Below are 18,687 nucleotides of genomic sequence, written 5' to 3'. Positions count from 1 at the left end.
TAGCAAAATATGTAACCATCTCTAGAATTCGTGCCCTCGTTTAACAAATATTCATTAAGCATCCATTAAGGTCTGGGTTCATAGTCCCTGATATGCAGTGGCGCGGTGGTAAAGAAACTGCCTGCTGATGCAGAAGACGCAGAGACACAGGTTCGGTTCCTGGGTCAGGAAGATCCCCTGGAGAACGAAATGGCAACTCTCTCCAGTACTGTTGCCTGGAAAATCCCATGGACAGTGGAGCCTGGAAGCCTGCAATCCATGGGATCACAAAGAATAGGACACCACTTAGCAACTAAACAACAAAGCATTCGTGGCTTGCCCAGCACCAAGGGGAACACAGAAATGAATATGAGACCTTGGCAATAAACAGTCTATGCAGATGAGAAAACTATTACAGGATGACATGTTACGAGTGATCATAGAAGCACAGGCGTGCCCTGAGCACACAGAAGGGAAGCTTCCCCACACTGCCCGTGGTCAGAAAGCCCTGAATGGGAGTCTGGTCAGCTGCATTGCCCACATAACCACAGCAAGTCCGGGAGGACGGATGGAACAGCTTGCCTGCTGGAGGATCGAGCACAATGTGAAAGTGTGGAATCGGCAGTTCTGAGAAGAGGCGGCACTGCTTGGTGTGGTTAGAGAGCGGAAGGGCATGGGACGCCAGGCTGGAGAAGCAGGCTGGAGTTGGACTTAGGAGAGCCTTGTATCTTAAGCCAACAGTTTAGTTGCCCTTGATCCTGAGGGCAGCTGGAGGCCATGGAAAAATTTTAAGCAGAGGAGAAGTGACAATGGGAATTGCAGTTTAAAGGGTTTTCCGTGGCTTCAACAGGAAAGGAGGGGCAGCCAGGCAGCGTGGGATGCGGGGCTGCCCAGAGAGACTCAGTGAGGAGGATGTCGGCTTGTGCGGGGGTGCTTGCCGCCTGCCTTAGCTAACCATAGGCATTTGAAAGAGGCTGACTTACAAGAAATGGCTCCTGAAAGAGCCCAGCTAAGTCTGAAGCCAACTTCCACTTTTCTCTGGATATTTTCACTTTCGGGGCATCTTGTTCTGAGTCAAGATTCCTCCTTCTGAGCATGGGACTTTCCAGAAGGACCACAGCTCCTTCCGAGCATCCACTTGACCTGGGATGTTCTGGATTTGGGTCATTGAGGGAGTTCGTCTGCCTCTCTGAAGTATGGCTGTGTGGTCTCTGTGGAGTCTGCTTCTCTGGGAAGGTAAGTAGGGCAGGCCTAGCCTCAGAGAACTGAAGGCCCCTCCCCCTTCCAAGGGAGAACTCAGGAGCTGAGGAGGGGTAGGGAAGATGGAAGTAAGTTCTCAGGCAGCCTTGAAAGCCAGACAGGAGCAAAGAGACACAGGATCTTGGGAAGAAGGGTGGAAGCACAAGGAGCCTCTGTGTCCATGAGACATGAACTGTTTTGTGGTCCAGGGAGGTTAAAACTGAAGCTGGTAGGACCATTGGTTTTGTTAGATATAGTGGTGAGAACATGAGGGTCTGGCAGCATGCAAATTCTAAATACAGTCTGGGAGGAGCAGGGGGGGAGTGGGGCTCTTGCAGTCTAAGGACTTCTTTCCAGCTGCCTGTGGGAAACCTGAGCCCCTACCCCAAGGTCTGTGGAAGTGGACACTGAGGAGAGTAAGAGGCAAAAGCAAGTTAATATAGTGCATGCAGATTCCGGGTGGCCAATAACAGTGTGATGTCAGAAGAGACCTCAGGTCTCCTCAACACTGGGTGACACCCCTTGCATCCTGTCTGATGCCTGACACCCCCCTGCCCCTGATTGGTCAACAAGTGGTCAATGTGACAAAAGCCAGCAGTGCTAGGCCAGGGGATGAGAGTTGTGGGGTGCAGCAAAGACTCAGACTCTTCTGTTTGCATCAGAGACTCACAAGGCCTTTGAGACAACTTTGGGTTTCCCACCTGAGTTCCTGGCTCCAAAAATCTGCAAGTGTCAACATCTCTAAACATGTCAAGGAAGTCCTGCCCCAAAGAGGAAATCTGTTAGGTTTGAAAATCTTTCATATCCTTGGACATGGGAAGCTAAAATAATTTTTCTGAGTGGTGAAAGTACCACTGACTGAATGTACCCCCTTATTTTCTGGATGGGATGACAGAAGGGAGGAGAGTGCCCCAGAAGATTGCTCAGTTCATTCATGGCAGAGCTAGAGTAGAATAGAACAGGAGTCTTGATTGACATCCAATGCTGTGCTCTCTGGATGTGGCATCTCCGATGTGCATTAACTCTGGAGCCATCCCCAGTTCGGACTGAGGTGCCTGGGGCTGGCAGGGCAGTGAGATGGACTGGGGACTGGAGTTACAGTGGCTGGCTGAGTGGTCATCCAGAATACATCTTCCTAACCAACCTCCCAACACTTGGGTATGTTCCCTATCTGCACTCATTCTGCTCTGCACCCCTGCGCATTCCACTGAGTCAGGCGCAAGGGAAGTCCTCACCAATTTCATCATGCGGTAAGTAAACTTGCTGGCTTCTCCTGCATCCTCTTCCTAAACAGCAGTGGTCACGGGGAGCCCAAAGATCAGAAGAGGAACTCAGGGTCTCATGGGACTCGTAAACAAGCGGTAACATAGAGGAATAAGAGCATTTGTAGAGGTGGCCCCAGGCTGCTGTGAGAACACAGAGAGTTTGTAAACAGCAATGAGGAATAGGGGAGGCTGGGGAGGCGGGAATGCTTCAGGGATGAGCAGAAATTAGCCAGCAAAGGAGTCAGAGTGGGAATTCAAACAGAGGTGTCACCCACACACGTCGAACGCAGTATGTTCCCAACAAAACAGCCTCTTGCCATCTCACCTCCATTCTATTTCTCCTTTTCTGGATCATGGAGAATGGTACCTAGTGGGTCCCAAGGACCTGGGAGCCATCCTTGACTCCTCACTCCCTCACTCCCAGATCTAATTTGTTACCAGATCCCACTGACTACACACCTTAATCCCACGTCATTCCTCCCACTTCTGCCCATCCCCATTGCTCCCTTCCATGGTACAAGTTCCCATCACCCTCCTTGGGATTAGTAGCCAAAGCCCCAGCATTCCCCCACGTCCTCTGCATCCTCCATACCTCTGCTGGAGTTGTCTTTCTAACCATGGATCTAATCATGTCACTCGCTTACTTAAAACCTATCCGAGGCTCCCCATCACTCTAAGGATAAAGCCCCAACTCCAAAGCTGCTTTCAGGGCCTTGCAGGACCTGGCTCCGGCAGACTGCAGTGCAATGTCTTGCTCCCCTGCAGAGAGCTACTTTAGTTCCCTTGGTGCACCGAGCTCTCTCACCCTCCGGACCCTTGTGCTGCTCGCCCGGCCTCTAACACTGCCCAGTCCCCACTACAGGCTGCCTCTGCTTGGCCTGGCCGATTCCCATTCCTCTTTCAAGTCTCAGCTTAACCTTCGCTTCTCTGAGCTCCTCAAGGCCAGGCCAGTTCACCCTATCACCATACCCATGTTCTCCCAGGGCACGCCTTTTGGCCATTGTGGCAGACTGCTTTCTTAAAAGTCAGAGCTCCGTGAGCCCAAGGACCAAATTCCTTCCTCACTGTTTTATTCCCAGGCCCTGGCACAGTGCCCCCTCAGCTTGGGTGGAGGAGGCATGGAGAGAAGGGCCCTCTGCTCCATAGCAGCTCAGCTGAGTGCAGGGAGAAAGAAGGTTTGGCACAGGCAGAGTGATGGAGCTCTGTCCTTTCAGCACTGCTTCCCATGGTCATCGCCAGTGCCCAAGTGCAGGGCCAGGTGGGCGGCTCGGCGCTGCTGGTGGCGGATCACCCTCCCGGTTTCCAAGTCCGAGAGGCCATCTGGAGATCCCTCTGGCCTTCAGAGGAGCTCCTGGCCACGTTCTTCCGGGGCTCCCCAGAGACGCTATACCACTCCCGCTTCCTGGGCCGAGCCCAGCTACACACCAACCTCAGCCTGGAGCTGCGGCCACTGGAGTCTGGAGACAGCGGCAACTTCTCCGTGCTGCTGGTGGACAAGCAAGGTCGGGCCCGGACCCAGACCCTGCAGCTCAAAGTGTACGGTGAGTGTGCCAGACGCAGATTCTCTGCCCCACGCCTTCCCATCAAACTCCGGGAAGGCATCTTGAGTCCTGGGAACTGGGGAGAGCGGAGTCCTAGAAACCTCTGGCTTCTGACCTCACGGCTGATTCAGGGAACAGTTGCTCCCCCACACCCACAGGTAAGAAAACTCCTGGGGCTCTCCCACGTGAGTTTCTGGCTGGGGCCACCAGACTCTGCCACTGGACAGCCCTGGTCAGAATTCTAGCTCTGTCTTCTTATCTCAGTGGCCTGAGAACAATACTTAGCTGCCTGACACTGAGCTTTCTCACTTGTAAAACCAGCACAGTAATATTATCATGAAAATGCCAATAAAGGTAAAATCAGTTGAGAAAGCGTCTAGGATAGAGGCTAGCCTGTGCGCGTGTGCTCAGTCCCTCAGTCGCGTCTGACTCTGCGATCCCAAGGACTGTAGCCCACCATATTCCTCTGTCCATGGGATTCACCAGGCAAGAATACAGGAGTGTGTTGCCATGCTCTCCTCCAGGGGATCTTCCCAACCCAGGGATTGAACCCACATCTCTTACATCTCCTGCATTGGCAAGCGGGTTCTTTATCCTGTAAGTCATCAGTTCTAAGATATCAGGTTATAAGATGTGCCATTATTTTATGCACCACAGAAAAGAAACGTAAATATTACAATGGAACTATGACACAACATTTTAAATTAAAAATTAAATTTTAATTAAAGTATAGAATTATTTCATATTTCTTTAAAGAACTCTTTTAGCCGTATTGAGAGATTTTAAATGTATATCATTCGAGGGTTCTCGTTATTATGTATTGTTGCAAAATAAACCATCCCCAATTTTACCAGCTAAAAACAACAACTCTTTTTATTTCTCACAACTCTGAGTTTCCAGGGTTCAGCTGACCAGCTCCTCTACTCTACCTGGGTTTGTAGGGTCATTCATAAAGTTGCACTCACCACCTCACTGGTGTGACTGGATTCACTGAGGGGTGGATGAGTCTTTCTTTCCAGCAACTTTACCTCCACTTCCATCAGAGCCACTATCATCACAATCACCACCGCCAAGACAACCACATTCTCCACCCGACCATCACCCGCCCCACATCACTGCCTCCACCTTTACCCCTCTCCATCACCCCACCATCACTGCCTCCACCTCTGCCCCCCTCTCCATCACCCCACCATCACCTGTCCCACCATCACTGCCTCCACCTCTGCCCCCTCTCCATCACCCCACCATCACCCCCACCATCACTGCCTCCACCTCTGCCCCCTCTCCATCACCCCACCATCACCCATCCCACATCACTGCCTCCACCTCTACCCCCTCTCCATCACCCAGCATCACCCATCCCACATCACTGCCTCCACCTCTACCCCACTCTCCATCACCCCACCATCACCCCCACCATCACTGCCTCCACCTCTGCCCCCTCTCCATCACCCCACCATCACCTGTCCCACATCACTGCCTCCACCTCTACCCCCTCTCCATCACCCCACCATCTCCCATCCCACCATCACTGCCTCCACCTCTACCCCCTCTCCATCACCCCACCATCACTGCCTCCACCTCTGCCCCCTCTCCATCACCCCACCATCACCCACCATCACTGCCTCCACCTCTGCCCCCTCTCCATCACCCCACCATCACCCATCCCACCATCACTGCCTCCACCTCTGCCCCCTCTCCATCACCCCACCATCTCCCATCCCACCATCACTGCCTCCACCTCTACCCCCTCTCCATCACCCCACCATCACTGCCTCCACCTCTGCCCCCTCTCCATCACCCCACCATCACCCATCCCACCATCACTGCCTCCACCTCTGCCCCCTCTCCATCACCCCACCATCACTGCCTCCACCGTCACTACCTTTGCCTCCACCTCTACCACTGCCACCATATTTTTGCTGGTCAAGATAAAATGGCCTTTGAGCTCCTATTCATCTACCTAGTGGCTTGGTAAAGATGTGTCAGTGACTGCTATTTTAGTAAAACCTCAGAAATTTGGATAGAAATAGGGAAAAGAAAAGGCCCCAATGGAAGAATGGAGAGTAGAAGTGAGAGCTGGGCAAAAGGAATCACTGAGGGAGAGAGAGGCGGTGGTAAATTGGGAAAGAGAGAGACCCTCCCATGCCCAGAGGGAGATAACTGGGTCACCACTCGGTGAGCCCCTTGGGCTGCTAGTGTGTGACTAAAGGGTGCACACTGCCCTGACCCAGGCTGCACTGTTTGGCAAGCCAAGCGCCAGCTGAAATTCAACACCCTCTCACCTGTTACCCCTGAGCCCAAGGCCCTTGCCCAGTGAACAACCTTCACAACCATCCAGGCAGCCAGGGAGCCTCGCCCCTGTTCTGAGTCTCCGCTGCCGCACATGTGAAATAAGGACGTGGAATGTGATAATACATGCAGCACCCACACCACTAAGCTCTAAAATGCCTTGTTCTCAGCATCTGAATTACAGATTTTAAGGAAATTGCTGTTTTATTGCTTCCAAATACATAGCGTGATTAGAACTAATTGCACAAAGCTGCCAAGCAGCCATCCTTAGGAGCTCTGCTTTGACAATGGATGAGAATGATTTGAATTAGCAGATCAATTACCAGAAATGTCAATGGGTGTTTCTACTGTGCCTGATCATGTTTGGATGCAGCTTGTCCTCTTAAGTAGTGTAAATATCCCCCCTGTAATCTTTGTTTATACTATTAGTGCACCCAGCAAATCTTTTCTTTTTTCATATCACAAATCCCACCAGATTGAGCTGGCATTAATGAGGTTTTACTCTGCTTGACTCTGGAATGCTGTCAGAAACAGCCCTCCCGTTGTCTCCAGAATGGGCCCCCGCTGGCATTCATTGCCATGAGACTCCTGATCTACTCATCAACCAATATAGCAAAAGGGAGCCATGGTCTGGACACCAGGACACCAGTTTGGCCAGTGGCCCGGGTAGCTGAGCACCTTAAGAGTGAGGGGTATGGAAATCGCAAGGCAGAGCTCCCACCCACTTGTCTGCTCCTTCACAGAACTTTGCATTCTTGTAAGAATTTTCTTAGTTATTCATAGTCACTCATTAGTACGTCTTCCTCATCAGACTCCAAAAGCTCCAAAAACCCAGGAATGTGTTTGTCTTTGTGTCTACCTTAATAAACGCTGATTGTCTCTCTGACTGATGTACCGTGTATCAGGGGAACACTGTGATACACAGAGTGCTTGGAGGACTCGGAGCTGCACCAGGACTATCAGGGAAGGCTCCACGGTCAGAGCGGCAAGCAGTGTCTCCACACTGGGCCTTGAAGGATGGGTAGGAGTTCTCTAGAAGGATGAGAAACAACAGGCATGTGTGTACAGCTGAGCCGTATGGAAGATATGGAAAGGCATGACACATTTGGAAAACAGGAAATTAATCAGATGGGTGAGGAGGGGGTCAGCAGGAAGTATAGCTGGAAAGGTTGACATCAACTATTTGATGAAGGATGTTAAATACCAGACTTAGGAATTCAGCTTCTGTCCTGTGGGCAGTGGGAGAAAGACAAGGTTTTGGGGAGGCTTAGTCAGAGGCAGCTTCTAGCCCTGCATGGATCCCAGAGCTGGAGCTATGGGATCCACGCGCACAGCATCCCTTTAACCCATGTCGGCTCTGCTGTTCTTGCCCAGATGCAGTGCCCAGGCCCGTGGTCAAAGTGTTCATCGCTGTATCAGGGGATGCTCAGCCCCCCAAGACCTGCCACGTGTTCCTGTCCTGCCGGGCTCCCAACACCAGCGACATAACCTATAGCTGGCGACGGGAGGGAACTGTGGACCTTGATATGGAGCCAGCTGGCCTCTTCACGGATGGACAGGTGCTGAGTGTGTCCCTGGGACCAGGAGACAAAGGCGTGGCCTATTCCTGCATTGTCTCCAACCCCGTCAGCTGGGACCTGGCCACAGTCACCCCCTGGGAGAGCTGCCATCGCCAGGCAGGTATGCCGAGGGTTGGGGAGCAGTGGTTGAGGGGTGGTGAAGCTTCTGGTCCCCCTGTGACCATGTCTCCTCCATGTCCAGCTCCAGGGAGGGCCTCCTACAAAGATGTGCTGCTGGTGGTGGTACCTGTCTCGCTGCTCCTGATCTTGGCTGGTCTGTCTGCCTGGCACTGGGGCCCCTGGTCAGGTAGGAGTCCTGTGGGGGCTGGGGATGGGCGGAGGAGGCAGGTCTGCAGAGGAGGAGGGCTGAGTTTGGACCTCCTCTTACTTAGGCTTCGTATGTTCTGCCCTCCTTACCTCTCCCACATCATCTCTTGGCCCTCTCCATCGAATATTCCGGTCTTCCTTCAGACTGAATTATTTGAAATTCCTTTAGCAGTTTTCAAATGTGCTACTCTCTCAAGTACCTCTGTAAGCATTTGCACATTCTACTCTCTCTGTCTGGAAAATATTTTCCATGATTTCCCGCCCAACTTGCTTTCTTCATTTGGCTGTCAGCTCCACCATCCTCAAGGCATGCCACCTCCAGGAAGCCTTCTGGAACTTCTCCTGCACACCCAGCCTGGGTCTGTGCCCCGCCTTGACCGTCCAATGCTCACCCCAGTCACAGCACCTACTGCCCTCACTCTCCATGGAGTTCTCAGCCCTCGAAAAACAAACTCTGTGTCACCTCCGGGCACCTAGCAAGGGTTCCTGGAACATAGCTGGTATCACTAAAGCTGTGTTGGGTGTAAGTCTAGGTGAAACCCAACCCCTTCTTGTCAACCATCCTAGGAAATGCTCCCTGAGAGAAGCACCTCTCTGGGCGGGAGCTCACAGGGCTTCCTTTTCCAGGAGAAGAGAGAAGGAGGCGTTCTGGGTTCTGACGTCTACAGCCAGTCCTGGGATGTGTTACCCCTGAAAGAATTGTCCTTGCTGACCTGGGCCTCCTGGACATGTCCATCCTAGGCTGTCTGGGCTGGTCCCAGGATGGAGATAGTGGGCCAGCAAGGAGAAGGAGGCATAAGACCCCATTACAGTGGATGTGTCCTCAAAGGCAAGAGTCTTGGCCCAGCAGCTGAGCATGCAGCTGGGCCGCCAAGCTGGCTCCAGCGTATTCTTTCCACTTGCAAAGGAGGGAGGAGGGGACAGCTGAGGTCACACTCCATCCAGGGGCCTTGTCTCCGCCTGAGAGCGTCTGGCCTGGCCCTTTGGCCCGAAGAGTCCCCAAGATTCATGGTAAGAAGGTAGAAGCCAGGAAAAGAGCAGCTTTTTGTTTTAACAGTTTTATTGGACTATAATTCACATATCATATAATTCATACATTTAAAGAGTAAAACTCAATGGCTTTTATTACAGTCACAGAGTTGTGCATCCATCACCACACTCAATTTGAGAACATTCTCATTACTCCAAAAAGAAATTCCCAAGCCCCTTAGCCATCACTCCCTAACCCTTCCTTTCCCTTCCAGCCCCAAGCAACCACTAATCTCCTTCCTGTCTCTAGACTGTCTATTCTGGACATTTTATGTAAATGGAATCATAAACTGTATGGTCCTCTGTGACTGATTTCTTTCACTTAATCTGATGCTTTTGAGGCTCAGAAAAGAGCAGCTTTGTCCACCGAGAAGCGGCAGAGAGAATTTGACTATCTGGGAAAGTGGAAAGGCTACATTCAGGGCATCTGGAAGCCAGCCCTGGCTCTTGTCATGTGGCTTCTGCCAGTCATTTAACTGAGTCTGTCCCAGCTCTAAGTTTCTATACCTTCTACAACTAAAAGTGTGCCGCAGTTGCAGAGGAAGACTAGACATTAGGAAGAACTTCCTGTCCTTGAAGCATCTCCTTTTCCAGGGTCTTAGAAAACCAGGAGAGATATCCCTTTGCCCAAGATGATCTTGGACCAGGACAGTTAGGATTCAGGGGCCTTGGGTACAAACACTGGAGGAGTTACCTTCTTTCTGATCTCCTTGACAGGAAAAAAGAAAAAGGATGTCTGTGCTGATGAAGTGGATCAAGAGACAGAGAGCCCCCTCGTGTAGGCTGTGCCATGAGCAATGCCTGGATCGTGAGGAGCCCCACTGCCCAGCCACATGATGGTCTGGGATGTAGCTGGTGCCTGGAAACCACCTTGGACCTTGGACCTTCCATGAGACTCCTGTACCACCTCCCAGGAGTGGCCGGGGCAGTTGGCACAACCTTCCACACCCTCCCCCTTCTCTCTCTACTGGTACATGTTCTGGCCCTACTCTGGGCAACATGGGCCTAGCAGGACATCTCTTCAAGAACACCAGAAGTTCTCCAGGATCCATAGATTGATTATCCATAGCACTCACTGCCCATCCACTGTTCATGAAGTATTGTTATGGATCTGTTCCCTTTAAATTACATGTGGAAATCCTAAACCCCATCCCCAATATTTCAGAATATGACTGTGTTTAGAGATAGGCCTTTAAAAAATAAGGTTAAAAGAGGTCATTGAGATGACCCTAAGCTGATATAACTGGTGTCCTTACAAGAAGAGGGAGAGACACCCGGGAAGCATGTACACACAGAAGAAAACCATGGAAGGACACAGAGAGAAGGAAGCCCCTGAAAGCCAAGGAGACAGGCCTCTGGAGAAACCGAACCTGCTAACACCTCTGTCTTGGATTTCCAATCTCCAAGAATGAGAAAATAAATTTCTGTTAAGTCACTCATTCTGTGGTGTCTTGTTTTGGAAGCCCTAGAAGACCATGCAGGTCAGGAAGCAATAGTTAGAACTGGACATGGAACAACAGACTGGTTCCAAATAGGAAAAGGAGTACGTCAAGGCTGTATATTGTCACACTGCTTATTTAACTTATATGCAGAGTACATCATGAGAAATGCTGGGCTGGAAGAAGCACAAGCTGGAATCAAGATTGCTGGGAGAAATATCAGTAACCTCAGATATGCAGATGACACCATCCTTATGGCAGAAAGAGAAGAGGAATTAAAAAGCCTCTTGATGAAAGTGAAAGAGGAGAGCGAAAAAGTTGGCTTAAAGCTCAACATTCACAAAACAAAGATCACGGCATCTGGTCCCATCACTTCATGGGAAATAGATGGGGAAACAGTAGAAACAGTGTCGTACTTCATTTTCTTGGGCTCCAAAATCACTGCAGATGGTGACTGCAGCCATGAAATTAAAAGACACTTACTCCTTGGAAGGAAAGTTATGACCAACCTAGATAGCATATTCAAAAGCAGAGACGTTACTTTGCCAACAAAGGTCCGTCTAGTCAAGGCTATGGTTTTGCCAGTGGTCATGTATGGATGTGAGAGTTGGACTGTGAAGAAAACTGAGCACCGGAGAATTGATACTTTTGAACTGTGGTGTTGGAGAAGACTCTTGAGAGTCCCTTGGACTGCAAGGAGATCCAACCAGTCCATTCTAAAGGAGATCTGTCCTGGGTGTTCTTTGGAAGGAATGATGCTAAAGCTGAAACTTCAGTACTTTGGCCACCTCATGCGAAGGGTTGACTCATTGGAAAAGACTCTGATGCTGGGAGGGATTGGGGGCAGGAGGAAAAGGGGATGACAGAGGATGAGATGGCTAGATGGCATCACGGACTCGATGGACGTGAGTTTGAGTGAACTCCGGGAGTTGGTGATGGACAGGGAGGCCTGGCGTGCTGCGATTCATGGGGTCGCAAAGAGTCAGACACGACTGAGCAACTGAACTGAACTGAACTGAGAAGACTAATACAACTATTAACCAGCCAGCATCAAAGGATTACCTCCAGCCTGGGTCCCAGCCTCTAAAAGACATTAGAAAATCACCTACTTCCAGTCCCAATTCCAGCCCCTGTTATCTGAGACCCTGATGGTTCCCCCAAGCCAAGGAATTATCATAAGAAAAGGCCTAGAACCTGATGAAGAGAAATGGGGGTCAAGGGTTTCTCTTTCTGGCCTTGAAGGACTTGCAGGTCATCCAAATTCATGGTCCTCATAGGTAATTTACAGTTCTAGATGATCAAAGGATGGTTGACATCTCTTGCTTGGGATGGGTGACATTTTGCAGGTAACATAGTTTTAATTGACATCTTCACCCTAAGACTGACTATCATGCCTCCTGCAGGAGCTGGGGTGGGGAGGGGGGTTGAGATTCTCTCCTCACTGTCTAGCACAGTGATCAGAAAAAGAGAGATTAAATTTGCCCCAGCCATGGGACTTCCTTGGCAGATTAGTGGTTAGGGCTCCATGCTTCCACTGCAGGAGGCACGGGTTCAATCCCTGGTTGGGGAACTGGGATCTCGTAGGCTGTGCACAGTCAAAAAATAAAAAATTGCCCAGCCAACAGGAAGTTCTTGCACAACTTGAAGAAAAGCAGCTCAGCTCAGAAAAAGTGTCTCTGTCTGACCCTGAGAGAGGGAGGATCCAGGAAAAGCTAAGCAGAAGGGAAACTGTGGAGGGAAAGTGTGCTGAGGCATCCTAGTATCTGTCATGTTCATCTTCAGATGCAAGCACAGATGATCCAAGTTCAAGGGACTCACCACTCAATGGAAAGATGTTCAAGGTCACTTCGAAAGGAGCGCATGTGGGAGGGAAGGTATTATTGCAGCCAGCTTTGCAAAACACAGCCTGCCACTGAGCAGTCACTGGGGAAAAAAAAAGAATTGAAGAGCTAAACTTACACTTGTTGTTGTTCAGTCACCAAGTCAGTTCTGACTCTTTGAGACACCATAGACTGCAGCTCACCAGGCTTCTCTGTCCCTCACCATCTCCTGGAGTTTGCCCAAGTTCATGTCCAGTTAATTGGTAATACTATCTAACCATCTTATCCTCTGTCACCCTCTTCTCCTTCGGCCTTCAATCTTTCCCAGCATCAGGGTCTTTTCCAGTTCGCATCAGGTGGCCAAAGTATTGAAGCTTCAGCTTCAGCATCAGTCCTTCCGAACAATATTTAGGGTTGAGTTTCTTTAAGATTGACTGGTTTGATCTCCTTGCTTCCCAAGGGATACTCAAGAGTCATCCGCAGCAGCACAGTTTGAAAGCATCAGTTCTTCAGCGCTCAGCCTTCTTTACAGTCCAACTCTCACCCCTGTACATGACACTTAGGAATTAGTAAATGGTAAGGTTCAGAGTTACTTCCTCCCAGGTGTAATAGGACTTTTTTCTGGGACGTCACGCAAGTCTTGATAATAGAGGAAGGAAGCATTGAAGAAACAGGGATAGATTTTGAAGTATTTTCCCAGGGATGCTTTAATCCCTCCACTCAGGATGTCAGCTCTGTGCAAGGAGCTTCCCTCTTCTCCCCAGTTCCTGGGCAGTCACTTCACCTTGGACAAATGGTCAGCTCAACTGGCCTCTAGAGTCACATGGCCACTCCTTCGCTCGACTGATCCTGGAATTTCCCTGTCTGTTGGCTCTGCTCAGAGGTCCTCTGCTGCTCAACGGCTTCTCCTAGACCTCACACTTCTTCTGCATCCACTACTCCCTCATCACCTTCTTCCAAGTCCGCTTGAATGGTGCACGTGGCCACGGCAGCTGATATTGCTCCCACAGTCCCCCAGGGGCATTCCCCTTGCCTGGTCAATGAGTCATGCAAAACTGGCCTTGGTCTCTAAAACTGATGTGAAAGAGAAAGCCCAAGGTCTAGCAATGAGCCACGGTGGTTGTATGGGGGAAACACACACACACCACTCACCTTCTCTCTTGCCTTCATCTCAGGGGCCTCGCCTCAGATCAGAGCAGCTCTGGATGAGGTGGAACTCACAGTTCTCCCTTCACACAGTAACCCTTGGTGACTTTATGTAGATGGTGGGTTTGTAGTGTGGTACACCAGAGCCTTTGAACAAATCCACGCTTCTCAAATCAATGGACGTTCCCATCCCCAGTGACTCACTTGCCCACTGGTGGACTTAATTAACCAGCTACTGAAAACCTCAAAGTGCTTCTGTGAGAAGAGTGTTTGTGTTGATAAGCACTGGGATTGACGTCACATAAGAACAAATATTGAGGGCACAGCATGTGCTGGGTATACTTCAAGGCCTTGGGGAATCAGTAGTGAATAAAGCAATGTCTTTTCTTCATGGAATTTATATTCTAGATAATATAAATAAGCACATGTCACATGTGGATAGGCTTTGTTAAGAAAGCTAAGACAGTAGATGGCAGAGTAGATGACAAGAGAATGGTGTGTTGGGGAGAAGGGGACCTCAGAGAACAAATGGGGTGATGTATGAACAGAAGTCCAAATGCAGTGGAGTAAGCCACGAAGTGCCTGGGTAAGGAACATTCCAGAAAGCAGAAGATACAAAGGCCCTGAAGTGGGATCATGATTGGGGTTTACGATGAGCAGAGAAGAGGCCAGGGCATCTGGGTCAAAACAAAGGGAGTGGGGAAGGAAAAGGGAGGGCCATAGTGATGGTGCAGGGCCACAGCACTTGGGATTCTGTGGTCTTCAGAACGTCCTGTCCCTGGGGTTAGGGAAGCCAGAGGGCCCTCTTCTGTTTGAGGGTCAGAGTCCTCCCGTAATGATTTTGGCATCTTCATCTCTAGTAGGCTCATGGACAAAGCAGAATCCTCTCCAAGTCTGCATTTGTTTTTCCTTGTTTTCCTTGTATTTCCTGTGAGCAAGAACCTTCGCACCTGTCCTTCTGTGTAAATACAAGAGCCACTTAGGCAAAGGAGTCATGTACCACAAAGTCAGAGAGAATGAGAGTGGGGAGCAGAATAGAAAAAGAGAAGGGTCAGAGACACATTTTTTCACCAGTGGAGATATGAGCACCCAATGCCTCATTTAAAGAACAACCAAAAAAAAAACACTGGGAAGGAAGGAGAGAGGGGCAAGGTAAAGGTAGAGAATTAAGAAGCACAAACTACTGTGTATAAAATAAATATGCTACAAGGATATACTGCACAGCATAGGAAAGTATAGTCATTATTTTAGAATAACTTTAAATGGTGTATAACCTATAAAATATTGAATTGCAGTCTTGTACACTTGAAATATATAATATTATAAATCAACTATTCTTCAATTTTAAAAATTGATCAGTTAAAACCAACCACTGCAAACATTAACGACATCTCTGGCAAATCTTTCTTCTGTGTTTATCAAGAAGTAGCACATGTTCAGTTCATCAGCACTTGGCTACTTACTGGTCTTCGGGGAAGCACCATCTCTGGTGAGATATGACTCCATGGCCCCCTGCATCTGTTCTGCAGGCAGCTTGAAGGAGGGCCTCTAAAACATATAGCCCTAGATTCAGGAAGTTTTAGTGGACTGTGCACTGGTCAGCGTGGGTCCCATTGGCCAGGAGGCTGAGCACATGGCTAAGGAGTGGGGATATCCCACTGCACCACTAGCCCAGGTCTGGTTCTGGGAGCCACACCTCCAGGGAGACACTGGAAAACTCATGTCCACAGGAGAATAACCAGAATGGTGAAAAGTCTGGAAACCTCATCATATCAGGCATGATTAAAGAAACTGGTCATGTTTAGCAAGAACAGAAAACTCAGAAGGCCAATATCTGAAGAGCTCTCACAGAAGCCTGGTTGTGTAAGTGAACACATGGAACATGTCTCTGTGAGGCAGATACTGACTCATATGAATAATAGGATCTTAAACCTGGAAGGAAACTTTGTGGTTACTCAGTTCAAGTTTTTCATTTCTCAGGTGGAAAACCAAGACTCAGAGAGACTGTTACTCCCTAGAGTCATATAACTGGTAGGTGGCAGAGTCAGAGCTAGCTTTAGGTTATCTAAACCAGCCGAGCCCCTTACCTGCACCATACTCCCAGGGAAGAACTTAATAACAAATGGAGAAATCCAAACATGAAATGATCTGTTCCAATGAACATGCTTAAGCAGAAACCGTCTCAGAGTAATATTATAGACCAGAGACTTCTCAGACGAGGTGGGAAGTTGCATTAGATTGGGAATGACAAATATATAGTACATATATCCAGACTTCTGCTTTCTGTGACCATGTCAAATCCAGAGAATTAATTATGACACACTTTTCCCACTGAATCTTCATGCAACACTCATGTAACTCTGACCAATCAATTGAAGCTGGAAGCCAAGATGCCATTCCTGCCCTAGACAAACCATAGGATCCTCCCAACAACATTAAGTTCCTCCCAGTCTTAAGAATGAATTCTAAGTTAATGAATGAGTAAACAGTGGGGAAAATGCACGATGAAAGGATTCCACCAAGGTGTCAAAAACAAGCCATACTTCCTATAAAGAATAGTTACTCCAGCTTGCCTGCTTCTGCCATTTTGCTAAGTAAGTGCTCAGGAAATGCATCAGAACTGAAAAAAAGGAGAAATAGGTCAAAAATAGTAATGCTATTGGCAGGAAAGCACAAAACAACAGGATACCAGCCAAATAAGCGAATGCAATACATACAGCAGTTAAAACATCACATTCTTCAAAATATTTAAGAATAAAGGGATGCTATCTTCAGAAGCAAGCAGCAGAAACCAACTCTGGTTCTAACTAAGGCAGGAAAAGGAATTTATTAAAAACTTCTGGGTAACTCAGTGTCATAGTCAGTTTAAGCTGCTATAAAAGAACATGACAGTCTAGGTGGCTTATAAACACTAGAAACTGATTTATGTTTCTGAAGGCGGGGAAGACCAAGATCAAGACACCAGCAGATTCAGTGTCTGGTGAGAGCCAGAGTCCTGAGTCACAGACAGCAGTCTTCTTGCTGGGCCCTCACATGGCAGAAAGGGTGAGGGATCTCTCTGGGGTCTCTTTTTAGGGGCACTAATTCTATTCCTGAATGGTCAACACACTCCAGTATTTTTGCCTGGAAAATCCCATGGACAGAGGAGGCTGGTGGGCTACAGTCCATGGTGTCCCAAAGGGTCAAATATGACTGATCACACATGCATGGTTTTGTTCCTGAGGGTTCCATCCTCAGGACCTAATCACCTCCCAAACTTCTCACCTCCAAATACCATCACACTAGGGATTAGATTTCAGCACACGAATTTGGAGGAATATAAACATTCAGCCCACTCAGAGAACTAAAGAAAATCCTGACCAACCTGGCCGTGGAAAGGATGAAGCCAGGAGGCCTTGGAGAGCGCAGGCCTCAGGACCACCTCCTTAGGCACTACCATGGAGTAAATCTGTCCTGTTTTCTGTTCCTGTGTTACTCGCTGAAGATTAAAACTCCCAACAAGAGTGAGCTGGCCTTGGTTCTGGGGCAAAGGGCCAGTTCTTCTATGCTTCCAAGTTCTGGTATGAAATCCCATTAGTCCAAGATTTCTAGCCTTCCAGGCCATTTGGAAAGTATAGGTAGGTGTCAAAGGAAGAAGCTAGGACATGTTTTATGTAACTATTTGTTAGCCTTATTTATCATTATAAAAGTTAACAGTGGGCCTGAATATGGGGACCCCCCTCACTGGACTTTTTTTTCTATTTATTTATTTACTTATTTATTTGCTGTGCCGGCTCTTAGTTGCAGATGGCAGGCTCTAGTTCCCTGACCAGGGATTGAACTCAGGGCTCCTGCATTGGGAGCTCAGAGTCTTAGCCACTGGACCACAATCATTTTTTTTCTGTCGTGATTCCCATCCAGCTCCTGAAGTGAGACCCTCCGCCTGCCGCCCCATGATGAACAGCAAGCCCCAGCTCACACTGCAGCACAGAATCAAACTGTTCTGGAATCATGTGGGGGAACAACAGCCCCTAATTTCCTGCAAGACTGAGCCGTGTGTCTCCAGCTCATCACTCAGCACCTCTCTCCTGGGCAGCTTCCATGCTAGAGATGCTGGGAATACAGCTGTGAGTAGGACAGACAGAGAGTTCTGCATCCAGGAAGCTTCCATCTAATTGAGAGAGAGAGATGAAACAAACACACACAAATATTTAATTAAAACTGTGCTGAGCTCTAGAGAGAAAAAGAACTGAACATTGTGAGCAAGAATAATGAAGGAGAAGAATAGAGCTGGTAAGGGGCAACCCCCAGGGCCCTGTCTGAGGAGGGACATTCCCTCTGAGACCGGCATGGACAGTACTTAGTGATGCAAAGTAGGGACGTCCTCCACTCAGAGGATAAGAGAGCAGAGGTCCTTCTAGAAAGACCTTGGCACATATGAACGTCTGAAGGACGGAGGGTAATGAGCAAGGGGGACTCTGGGAGAAGCAACAGAGATCAGAGCATGCAGGGTCTGGTAGGACATGGTAATATTTAAAATTTAATTCTTAAAGTAAAAGGAGGCCACTGAAGAGTTTTAAGAAGGGAAATGACATAATCAGACTTACATTAATCAGACTTACATTTTTAAAAGCTCCCTCTGGGGGCCTTGTGAAGAATGGATTTCAGGGACGGGGCGGGGCGCGGGTGGGGAGTGGTTTTGGGGGGAGGAGGGTGAATGCGAGAAGATGAAGTTAGTGCAGGGATCCTGGCAAAATGTGATGACAGCTTGGAATTGAGGTGCACAAGCGTAGTGGGGGAGAAGTGGATGGACTAGAGAAATATCTAGGAGCTAGAACAGACAAAGTGTGTGAAAAGCGTTAATAGCTCAGTCGTGTCCAACTCTGTGCAACCCCATGGACTGTAGCTCACCAGGCTCCTCTGTCCATGGGATCTCCCAGGCAAGAATACTGGAGTGGGTAGCCATCCCTTCTCCAGGGGATCTTCCCAACTCAGGGATTGAACCTGGGTTCCCCACATTGCGGGCAGATTCTTTTCTGTGTGAGCCACCACAAGATTTGGGGATATGTGAG

The 18,687-nt window shown here is 49.0% G+C and overlaps 1 protein-coding gene across 1 annotated transcript; it reads left to right on the top strand.

Annotated features, from left to right (window-relative positions):
- The first annotated feature begins 479 nt into the window (after positions 1-479).
- On the top strand, positions 480-10,670 carry SLAMF8 (SLAM family member 8). The gene is made up of 5 exons (XM_019988350.2): positions 480-1,215; positions 3,698-4,024; positions 7,691-7,996; positions 8,078-8,182; positions 9,949-10,670. Exons 1-5 carry the CDS (start codon positions 1,176-1,178, stop codon positions 10,011-10,013), a joined length of 843 nt encoding a protein of 280 aa, XP_019843909.1. The 5' UTR covers positions 480-1,175; the 3' UTR covers positions 10,014-10,670.
- Positions 10,671-18,687: the final 8,017 nt, after the last annotated feature.

This window comes from Bos indicus, chromosome 3 (genome assembly GCF_029378745.1).
Source record: "Bos indicus isolate NIAB-ARS_2022 breed Sahiwal x Tharparkar chromosome 3, NIAB-ARS_B.indTharparkar_mat_pri_1.0, whole genome shotgun sequence".
NCBI classification, from domain to species: domain Eukaryota; kingdom Metazoa; phylum Chordata; class Mammalia; order Artiodactyla; family Bovidae; genus Bos; species Bos indicus.
Note: the sequence above shows the minus strand (reverse complement) of the source record. Positions and strands in the feature narration are given on the sequence as shown.

Coding starts and splice junctions, on each gene's coding strand:
- SLAMF8 (XM_019988350.2), top strand. CDS start 1,176: ATGGCTGTGTGGTCTCTGTGGAGTCTGCTTCTCTGGGAAG. Junction 4,025..7,690: donor CCTGCAGCTCAAAGTGTACG/GTGAGTGTGCCA, acceptor GTTCTTGCCCAG/ATGCAGTGCCCAGGCCCGTG. Junction 8,183..9,948: donor GCACTGGGGCCCCTGGTCAG/GTAGGAGTCCTG, acceptor TCTCCTTGACAG/GAAAAAAGAAAAAGGATGTC.